Below are 11,197 nucleotides of genomic sequence, written 5' to 3' on the forward strand. Positions count from 1 at the left end.
ACCGCGCGGCACTCGACACGCGGCACGGCACGCACTACAGGCGTTGACACACAGGGCGGCGGCGCAGAGTCGTAGCGAGGGCGTTACAGGAGCGGCCTCCGCCCGGTACTTCCTTGCTCTCCTTCGTACGGCGAATCCATTCTGCTACGCCGGTGAAGGTATCAACCCAAACAGCTAGTTGCTCCTGAAAGGACCGTTTCTGGGCCTCCCCGACCGTCAGCCATATCCGCTTGAGAAGGCAGTTGAAAGCACCTACCGCAGCTTCGCTCGCAACTGATATCAGGGATCTAACAACAGCAGCAGCTCCTGTCTTACTCGTGGCACTGCAATTGTTCGACGAAAACGGACACCACCGCGGCTTCTCGCGGTCGGTCTGAAAACCTGTTGACACGACTGAAAGCCCACCGTGTATGTCGTGACCTAACTCCTGAGATCTCCAACGCCGTCGTCCAAACACTGGATCTACTTTCCACCCCCCAAAATCATCAGTCGACCGTCCATCGGGTTGTAACCCGACACTTCCGAAGGTAAAGCACCTCGCAACCACCACACTCTGCCGGGGCACACATGAGACCGCCGGACTGTCTTCCGCGTGCCGACGGGCCAGCGCTCCGTCCCTGCGGCAAACACGACGCATGCGTTTCTTCTCCGTTCCATGCAACCGAGATGCATAATGATGCGCTGCAAGTATTGAATTCCCACGGCACTACACCAACCGGACTGTACCCCGTTACAGCTTCTCACTGTCCGTGAACTTCGCCACGAAACTCTACTGCGCAACGCTCCACTCGAGACGGCTCTGATCACAACACCACCACCGTTGCAGGACCGACACGAGGGACTATGGCCGCGAGCGAAGCTACGGCTGCGACGAAGCCGATCAAGAAAGAAAACACTGTTTTCTTGTCCAACAGCCCTTTCGGTTTCCGAACAGACGACCGGGAGCGCTTTTGCAGGTGTTCGGACGTTTCCGCTTTCACACCACTAACAGTCGACATTAGGGCTGAGCCGAAGTCCTTAACAAGTCTAACAAACCGCCGCAGACGCAGTAACAGTGTGACTGCGAAGGCGCTGATGTGCTTCTGCAGCACCATTACGCACATCATCGTACTCTCCATTGCGGCGGGGAGCAACTGACTTGTTAGCCGCTTGAGACGCGCTCCTTGCTGTGGCGCCTTCTCCATCGCCTCCTGCAGCGCTCGAGAGAGCGCTACCGCCATATGATCGAACCCTTCCGCTACGGCGTCGAGACTGGCATTGCTGCTGTCCTCCTCATATGCCCCGTCTTTGCTTGTCCTGTGCAGTTTCCGTTGAAGAAGCTCTTTCCAGTCCTGGAGTGCTGTGGCCAACTGCTCGGATGCGTCACTGGAAGGGGGGTCCCCGGTCTGTACTGTATTGGTCGCTGCGGAGACGTCGTAGACGCTTGTTAGCTGCTCATATGCAAAGGTTTCAATGAGCTGGGGAAGAGCGGCCTGACGTTTGGCTTCGGGTAGAGACATATATGCGCCGACCGCCACCTCGACCGCCGTAAAGGCATCTTGGAGCTCTCCGAAAAGTTCTTCCACGAGAGCCGTGTGGCGACGCGTCGTAGTTTCGTGTTCTGTCAAAATGGACTTCTCGGGTGGCCTCATCGACAAGTGTGGCAGGCCACCCTCCGCACCCTGCCGCGATGGTTCGTGCTCAAGCTCCTTGTTGAGAGCCATCCCCTCCTCCCGAGACACCCCCAGCTCCACCTTTCTAGCGGCCTCCCCTGCAGCGCTACCCTGCATCGCTACGATGAATAGGGCAACAAGCTGGCATCTGAGAAGTGCTCGCCACACAGAAAGCGCAGACAAAACACTGGGGGGACGTCCATCTCCTCCCATGTTGGCGGCCCCAAACCGATCAGTTTCACACTTGTGTAAGACCGCGGGGGCCTACCACCCTCTGCTCCGCCTCCCAACCAAATGAAACTTTGCCGACCCGTAGAGCGGGAAAAAAAAGTGGGAAGTTCACCGATGTCTGACGGGCACGGGATAGTTGTGACGTCGATGGCTCTCTCCAGCAAAGGCGGTGGCGTCACGCGGGAAGCTAGGTGAGAGACGCCGGCGAGGCCAGCTGTCTAAGGAGTGTGACGCGGGAGACACTCCTATTGCCCGTCCCAGCAAAACGGGCACACTGCCGCGCCGGAGCCATGGAACTCCTGTTAGACACAAATGTGGCAATACCAGGTAGTGACGTGTCGATGTGGACCACTCGCTCAACTTTCGTGGCCGACTGTTGCCCACCTGGCTGGGCCGTTATGTCGGTGTTAGGGACGAGGTGTCCGTAGCCATGCGTCCGCGATAGCATGTGAGATTCGTTCGAGGAGAGACTAGTAGCAATTTTACTTTTTCTTCACCAATCGGGGCATTGAGTCAACAGTCAAGAGGGATGGTGCTAACGAAGTTCATTCTCTTGATCAGCGTGGTTTGGCTCAAGTGTTGACGTGCTGTACTCCTGAGCCGGGTGAGGCCAGCTGAACGACCGGACTGCCCACCGGCCGACGACGGTCCGCGCGTGAGGCAACTGAAGACGAGATTGGCCATCCCGAAGAATAAGAGATAAAGAGGTCTGAGGGGTCCCAAGCAGAAACACGCACAAGCAGAAATATGTCGGCGCCTTTCGCGTGGAAGGCAGATCTTACCTGTGTCCCCAAAAGCCTGGTTCGCAGTGCACGCTTAGCTGACTGTGAATGTCGTTCCTGGCGCCAGAGAACACGCGTTCGCCAAGCCGTACATGGAAGGCGCACCCTGCCGGCACCCACATAACCGACGTGCACACGGCGGTTAGACCCCGTAGTGCGGGTCCATGTTCACAATCGTCGCTGAAGGTTCGTTGCATTTCTCCGTCTTTTTTCGGGGGAGCTTGGTTTACCGAGTGATCCAGCCTCTTTAGCGCTGTGTGCGCTTGTAGTGAGCATGGAGCGTACCAGGCGAGCTACTTTTTAACTCATGTTCCCACGCTTGGTCCCTTCGAGGTGTTAGTACCACTGATGCAGCGTTGACTGGAGTGTGCGGAGCCCAGCTGATATATAGTACTGTAAAGCAGAAGTCCTATCAAGGCACGAGTCCTTTTCATCCTGCGCCGTTGTGTAGCTCGGGCGTCTCCACACGACTGTCCCAAAACGGATAGTCTGCTGCACGGTGATGTCTCGAGGAGTGACGTCCGCTTAGCGTCTGAGAAGCGTGTAGTCCCCTCCCACCGATGGGTGTACACTGCGTAACCCACGCCGTCATGACGAATCGTGCTCTAGTTGGGACTGGTGAGGGACCGAGGGCTTCCTCATTGAAGGTCCTCAGTGCCCGCTTCTGCTCTGTGCGTACCATAGCGAAGGCGTAAACCAGAACACGTCCACTCGAACGTCTCCGCTGGGACATGAGTAAGTCCTATTGAAAATACTGTAGAGGTGTGCAGGCTCTTTGTCGCGCGAAAGGCAAGTCGACGAGACGCACTGCCGACCACGTATCTGTCAGGACTTTGTGAGGCGAGGTACTCGATGAACGTAAAATTGCGTGCGGGACGTCGAGCTGAGCTGATTCGCTGCGCTAGAGGCTGCCTGAAGAACCAGCAACTCCAAGGACGCCTCATCCAGCGCCGAAACACAAACATGAACCACAACCGGAAGCTACGCTACGCAGTGCTCCTGTCGGGCGCCCCCCCCACAATCCCGCTTCGACCTGTCACAGAAATGTATCAAATCAATAATCCAGTCTTCAAGACCAAATCGGTTCCATTAGAGAAGCAATATCTCACGGCCGCTATTGACAAGGAACACAGCAAGCTGACAAACGTGATAAAAAGGTTTCCAAGCTCACCACAGTGATTCCGGTTCGCCCGGACAGCAGAACTGAGTTGCCACAGGATTTCCCTCACCGCCCATGCCACTGCACGGGACAAGAAAAAAGAACGACACTGACCGCCGGAGTCGGCCCTTCCCTGAACACCGGCTCAACGCTCCTAGCAAACGCTATGCAAAGACGGAAACCAAAGACCAGACCCAATGACTTCCCATTGTCAGGCCTGCACTTCGGTCCTCCTCTCCCCATCAAACCACAGGAGAGGCAGGACCGACGTCCATGATCTCGCAGTTTCTCTCAATCTCCTTCAGTGTGTCACCCCGCGCAGCATCCTTCAGGGCAGCGGCCTTATTCGTGTGCGACCGAAGTGGACCGAGCAACGTGAGCACTACGGGTAGCAGCATCATGCCTGCTGCATGTGCAAAGATAATCACCTGTAGGACAGGAATCAAAAAGGGAGTAAGAGGAAAAAGAACACCCGAAATTTCTCTAAGGCGCGCGGAATTTCTCTACGGCGCAGCCACATAACCAACAGAAAGGAGCACTGGCAGCTGCACGGTATGTGCTCAACCTCCGGATACGAGACGTCCAACAAGGATGCTGGACACGATCCAGGAAGTAGCCCGGCCTTCCAGACTGTCTCCTGAAGGACTCTCAATTCGTAGTACTCAGTTCTGCTGGCCTGCCACTACGCCTACTTGCCGTCCCTCTGAAGTAGCAGCGGAGCCGGCCTGAAGGTACCCGGTCTTCGAAAAGTGAGATATTCCCACACAGCAAAGCAAGCACACCCAGACAGGTGCAGACGTACTCTACTGGAAACCAACCATCTCCTTGGAAGTATGGTGACCCCGGTCCCAGCTTACCATGAGCATCATTTTAAAAAAGACCTCCAGAATATATTTTGGCGAGCCCGCAAGCGCCAACACCGCCAACAGGGTCGAAAGCATTCCATGGGTCACGGGTGCACCCATTACAATCATCGTCTCCACCATGCGGTCTGTTCTGCTAGTGCCCACGCAATGCGTGAAAGTGTGGGCGACGTGGATGGTGAAATCGACGCTGTAGCCTGAAACAAAAGAACGCAGCGCCAAACCAACGAAGGCTTGCAGCCGCTCGCTGCCAAGGGCTTTCCTTGGATAGCCCCGGCAGCTTGGAATGGGCAGTTACAGCTAAAGCACTAAAACTGCAAAGCCCTTTGAAAAAAACACACACTCCCAGACTCAAGAGAAAGACTACACCACATCTGGTCCGAAAGAGACATGCCGGAGGGAATGTGTACGATGGAGCTATGCAGCACCATCTCACGAAAGATGCATCGCCCTGAGTCGGACGCCAGATGAATAAAAACCAACCTCACCTATCGAGATAAGCAGATTAACCATGCTTATCATGCTGAGTCGCAAATTGATGAGTGCCATGAACCCGAATAACCAGAGGTCGACTAGGAAGACGACGACGACCACGATGGCTGCTGACTGTAGATTGGGAATGAGCAGCAGAGAGATCTGAGAGCACAAAGCAGAAACGTGGGGTACATCAGTTTGACGAGTCAGACAAGAACTACCAACGAAGTGTGCATTCTCTCCAGACGCTGTACTGTTCAGCTGATTCTGAGATCTTACCGCGCAGTTACACATACACAGAGAAGTTGTGGAGAGAAACGATGTTTAAATATTGCTGAATGACACTAATACTGCGTGCGCAAACTCGGATTCAGGCGTCGAGAAAACAACAAAGTGCGGAAAATAGCATACTCAGTCGTTTGAAAAGTACATACTACAGTAAGTTGTGAGGATGAACCGTAAGATTTTCGGGTCCCACTCTCCCATATGACCACCACAGCCGTGTGAACCTCGCCCGTGAGATAGGGCCTTTGCTCAACCAACTCTTCGCCCTCTTGCAACCAGTTGCACAGACTCGTCGTATTCAGGGACTTATGGCAAGGTGCATCAGTGAACTCGCTTACCGCGAGAATACAAGACAAGGCAATAGCCAAGTTTGTGAGGGTGAACCGTAAGATCCTCGGGTCCGACTCCCATATGACCGCCAAAGCCGTGTGAACCTCGCCCGTAAAATAGGGCCTTTGCTCAGCCAGAAGATCTTTGCCCTCTTGAAACCAGTTGTACAAAGTCGTCGTATTGTCTTCATGCGGCATCCAGTACACGAATCGCCACACTTCGAGCTCTCCCTCCACGGAAAACTTGAACAAAGTTCTGTAGTTCTTCCCGACGGGATCCTGCTCCAACCACCGACGAAGCCTGAAAGACGGAACACAGCGTCTTGTCCACTTTACGTACAGTCTGCCACACGCCGCATCATGAAAGAACCTCGCTGTAAGACACTGCGCTGCCGGGCCAACATTGTCGTACTGCGTCACGACTACATAATGGAGCCAAGCAGCAACTGATGTGTGTTGAGTACGCTGGCACTTACAACGTCAGGAACCGTTCTCTGTTTCCACTCTCAAGGACCGGCTGGGCGCCCTTTAGGAAGGCCGACATGCCGTCGTTGACAACCACAGCCCACTTCTCCTGCTCCAGCTCCGACATCATTTTTAAATACCTTTGCTGGACCACTTCGTCTTCCCACTTGTCCTTATCTGGGAAGAACACCGTCACTTCATCACCGTAGTTTGGGAACTTTTCTTCATGAAGGTCGTAGAAATCTCGCAAATAGGAGTCTTGCGGTGTTATATTTCTCAATGAGAGCCCGAATTTCAGCGTCGTGACACCGTAGATTGCCAGCCCGGTAATCGTCGCAAAAACGAGAAGCACAGCCGCCTTCACAAACTTGTTCCCCAATAACCTGAAGAGAAGCCAGACCACACATGCTCAACACTCGCCAAAAGTCAGAGGCTCCCTCGCAGACCCGGCACACGTTGCTCAGAGTACACCCCACGGAGACGCACACCAAACTCTCCTGGCTATCCAGCTCCACAGATAAGAGCACGCGGCAATCGTCCGCAGTGCCTTCAGACCGTGTTCTGGAACGGTCGTTCTCACCTTCCGTAGTAATCCCTGAAGAATCTGCGAGATCCTCGTCCTGGATTACCGGCCGGCTCCGGGTGATACAACTTCAGCAAGTTGTCGGGGTTCTCCCGGATCTCCATGTTGAAGTTCTTGATTAGCGCCAACGACTCGTCTTCGGTCATGGCCTGTACATGACTAGAGAGTCGACGAGTTCGGCGTGTCGGTTGCGTATCGACACCTTTTTCTTCAGGCGCTGTTGGCTGTGTCTCGTAGCTCTTGGACGCCGGAACAATAGCCGCTGGCTTTGCCGAGGTAAAGATGTCATCTTCACCGAAACCACCACCATCTGAGGACCTTTTGTAAGCCGCGACCGTGCTGTCCGCAGACTGACGCTCAGTACGGAGGTACCTTCGTTTTCTATCCAAGACCATCAAGCTAGCTAGCTGGTATGTTGTTAACAAGTCTTCACAGGGGGTATCCTGCGCAGTTTGGTCAGCATCACCATGTTCCACCGCAATCACTTCCACATCCTCCACTCCAGCAGCATCCACGGCACCACCTGCCAAGGAGTCTTGAGAATCCGTAATAGTCTTCCGTCTTCGGCAACAACCTGGGACAAGGGGTCCGAATAGCGCACTCGCCAAAGATTCTTTGCGTGCTTCTCGCCTTGCGTCCAAACTGAGGGCGCCAAGGAAGAAGGTCAGACACATAACATACCCCCACGTCAAGGCACCGGCCGTGATGATGCAGAACATCGATATGCTGTAATACGGTGAAAGGGCACCAATGATGAAGGTGACCACGTTGGTCAGCGTCGTTATGGTAATAGAAAGACCTGCATCTCGTACAGCGTCCACCACACGCTCTCTAGGATTTGGATGCAGGTACGTCAAGGAATAGGCATTTATTATTACAAAGAGGTCATCGACCCCTATGCCCATAGCAAGAAAGGGGGTAGCATCGGCGGGAGTCGTGTGCTGCACTCCGCAAAGATACACCAGTCCGGCGCCACCCCCAAAACCTAGGAGACTCGCCAAGGCCCCCATTGCTGACGGGACTACCTTGCTCCGGTAAGTCCATGACCAGTTGACAATAGATGTGTACACAAAGACGACAGTCACAGCTGCAGCCAGTCGGATCCAATCCACCACATCCAGAGTGGACACGCGCTTCAGTTCGTCGTAAGATGACCGCTCCGCCTTGGGAGTAACAGCGAGTCCTTCCCCTAGGTCCTCGGATAACAGGTATTGCAGAATGAGAGCCTCGAAAGCTGCTGTATAGTGCCTCCATTCGGCGTCGCCCCGAAGATCGACCCGTAGTAAGAACGTTTTTGCTTCGTCCACGACAGTGAGTGCTGGCCGTCCCCTCGCGGGGTCAGCCTCTACATGCGACGTCTTGAAATCCGCCAACAGGGAATCCAGACGGTATGCTTTGAGAGTCACCGGGTTTACAATCACTGGCCAGTCCGGAGAAGCAATAGGCATGACGCCCCAGGCTAGCTTCGAGGGATAAACGTCCAGAATACTCTGTATCTTGCACTTGCCGGAGCCGTCCTTTGTGCAGACGTCTTGAAGTGTTATCACCTCTGGGAACGTGGACCGGTCATGGTTCTTCAATTTATGATTGAATTCATCCTTTGTTACCGAATCCCTGTTGAGGGTGAGCGATTCTAGACCCTGCTGCAACCTCGCGAAGGTTTCCAGATTTTGCCGAGAAAGAAGATTCTCATCACTTGTTACCAAGGCGTAAACTATACGGTCGGGTGGCATGACGTTCATAAGTTTGTCTTTCGTCGTCTGGCTTGGAGAGTTTCTCAAGCTGTAAAGGGTGTACACGTCGTTCTCCGTTGTCCTCGTGAACACACCAACGCTCATACCCGCAGTCAACAGCAGCGAGAGGATGATGAACCACCAGGGGTGGTCATACACAACACCAGCGTACTTTTCGAAGCCGGTCATGATGAACCGTAATGACGTTTCTTTCACGCGTTCACACCCACCCGCAAGCAGAACACCCGGTCCGAGGGTGGAGGGACGACGACCGCCTCGAAGTTCCCCGAGTGGAAGGGCTGCAGTCGGTCTTTGTCTCCAGCATCTTTCCATCCAGGATTCCTGACGAGACCGCCTGTGGATGGGTGAGTGCCTTCCGAGTGCTATCTGCTTGAGTCTCCGGGGACTTACTCGGGGCAACGTGAGTAAGATCTACGTTGATCCGTAAGAGCTGTGGATCCCGCCCAGAAGCTGCAGTGAAAACGCGTTCAGCATCAGTTGGACGCTGTCCACGTGCTGCCGGGGAACTCGCGGACGGGCTCATTTTCCGAGCTTCCTGCGATGAACCTGAAGACGGGAGGTCGACCTAAGAGAGGCCGAGCGCTGAATCGGACGATGCCTACGGCACCGTCACTTTCTTTCGAAACCTTCAGGCCACTCAGGGACCGAGCTTTCATGTACGGGAAAGGTCAGCCACCCCCACAAAGCGGGTTGGGGAGAAAACGGTTTCCTCGAGCCTGTTGCATGAGCCTTGCTCTCGATACCACACGGGCAAACTGCCAGTGAGGTCCTCGAAGGTCAAAGGGCTAAGCGTTGGACCTCTCCGGTTGCCCTCGTGGCGTCCGGCGCTGTGTTATATTGAGGGTGAGTTTCTGAAGAATCACACACGGCTTTTTACGAACTGGACACATTACTCCGAACGAATGTAAGACGTGTGACCGAATGAACACTTGATAATCGCAGCCTGCACCTCCTCCGGTATCGCTCGGCAAGTTTCGCAAACAACGGTACCTGAGGATAACGGATAGCCGGAGATTCGAGAACACGTACGATCTTTCTGCGGCACTTTTCCACAGCATAGAAAGTAGAACTTCCACTCATCTGACGCAACGTGCTACCCAACCAGAAACAGGGATCCGGGGGAGCGCTTCCGCCCGTGCTCGAACGGGTCTCCGAAGCGTCCCCGGCGCTCGTTGGCGTGGTGGCTCTTCAGCTAAACCACACGGCCCAGATTTGTAGCAAGGTCCCCACTGCAGTACTTTGCAATGTCGATCGCCTCTAGCCTGAGTGACTTCATCTGAGGAATTCAGCTCGTGTCCCGTGGCACTCGTCGGTAGACACCCTACATGCAGCAAGCTGTCCCCGCTTGGCGATCACACAGACGCCACGATCTCCTCTCCGAGCACCTTCGGTTATATGCGAGCACACCGTTTGAAGTTGTCCTGCACACTTGTAATCCAATGATGAAACTCAACGACTCTTTACAGAGCAATGGCTGGGGGGCAAGCGGAGCAGCTTGGACTCCACACACATACCGACGAGACATTGTGCTAAACTGTAGCATTGGTCGCCGGTGCAGCCCCGAAAGCCGCCGTGCTTCCGGCGAGATTCAGACAGCGGCTGCGACGTGTCCGGATACACGGACCCTCAATAACGAATAGCCCGTAACTGTTTGGGGTGCTCTCGCCTGTCTGCGAAAGTGAACAATTCACGACAGAAAAGTGAGGCTGTCGACAGCCACACTTTTCTGTCCGGACCGGCTTCAGCGAGCTCACTGGGAAATGCTGCTAAGATTCTTTATCCACAGTTGCTTTTACTGCACTACTAACTAAGATGGTCGGCTCTGGATCAGGAGTGGAGAGCATTTAGTTTCGGATCGCTTCAGTACGGGGGCACATACCCATCTGCTTCCAATCTTGGTTGTAGCTTTGAGTCTAGGAATGACCGCGTAATCGTTCGTGTCGCCGGTCCTACCCACTGCCTAGATGTGCTTAGCAAAGCGCGAGCAAGCATTCACCAAATGTGATCCCGGGCGACTACATTGCGGCTCAGGTAGCGTAATAGTCCCCGTATTCGAATATGCGCCAGCTGTGAGTTGCTGTAACGGTAGTAGCGCCGTACCTCCGCTCGGGCAAGGCACAAACGGCTGGCTTTGGCGCGCACTCCGTAAAGGAGAGGCTTTGGACTGGCAAGAGGTCGTGTGGGGGCAACTGAATGACTGGACTGACGCCACCACGCCCGAGTGGTTGACGAAGCGTTTGACACTTCCGCGTGTTGAGAGTGACCACGGACGACCCCCGTTGTAACGCCCTCGCTACGGCTGTGCGCCGCCGGTAGTGCCGTGCCGAGTGCCGCGCGGTGAACGACCCCCGATGAGCCGACTACTGCGCGTCTCTGTCGTTGCCTGTGACACGTGTTGTGCTTTGGTGATAAGACAGATATAAACTTGTTAAGATATTGCGGCGTCCATTATACATGGTAGGACCGCATGGTTCCGGCATTGTCACCGTGAATTTTCTTTGTTCTTTTTGTTGCGCGGCAAGTTGCACGATGTCCGGCCAAGACGGCGACTCGTCCAGGCGTCTCATTAGCGACGCCTCGGCCATGATGGGGGAGTTTGAACAACAAGCGTTGACTCTGT

The 11,197-nt window shown here is 54.6% G+C and overlaps 2 protein-coding genes across 2 annotated transcripts; both read right to left on the reverse strand.

Moving 5' to 3' along the window:
- Positions 1-11: 11 nt before the first annotated feature.
- On the reverse strand, positions 12-1,717 carry CSUI_010052 (uncharacterized protein). Its single transcript, XM_068070159.1, has one exon. It carries the CDS (start codon positions 1,701-1,703, stop codon positions 804-806), a length of 900 nt encoding a protein of 299 aa, XP_067917864.1. The 5' UTR covers positions 1,704-1,717; the 3' UTR covers positions 12-803.
- Positions 1,718-3,725: 2,008 nt separating this feature from the next.
- On the reverse strand, positions 3,726-10,112 carry CSUI_010053 (patched family protein). Its single transcript, XM_068070160.1, has 6 exons — positions 6,821-10,112; positions 6,252-6,623; positions 5,785-6,076; positions 5,176-5,323; positions 4,682-4,884; positions 3,726-4,252 (listed from the first exon to the last, which is right to left on the reverse strand). The coding sequence occupies exons 1-6, from the start codon at positions 8,887-8,889 to the stop codon at positions 4,067-4,069; spliced, it is 3,270 nt and encodes a 1,089-aa protein (XP_067917865.1). The 5' UTR covers positions 8,890-10,112; the 3' UTR covers positions 3,726-4,066.
- Positions 10,113-11,197: the final 1,085 nt, after the last annotated feature.

This window comes from Cystoisospora suis (genome assembly GCF_002600585.1).
Source record: "Cystoisospora suis strain Wien I chromosome Unknown contig_6602, whole genome shotgun sequence".
NCBI classification, from domain to species: Eukaryota; Apicomplexa; class Conoidasida; order Eucoccidiorida; family Sarcocystidae; genus Cystoisospora; species Cystoisospora suis.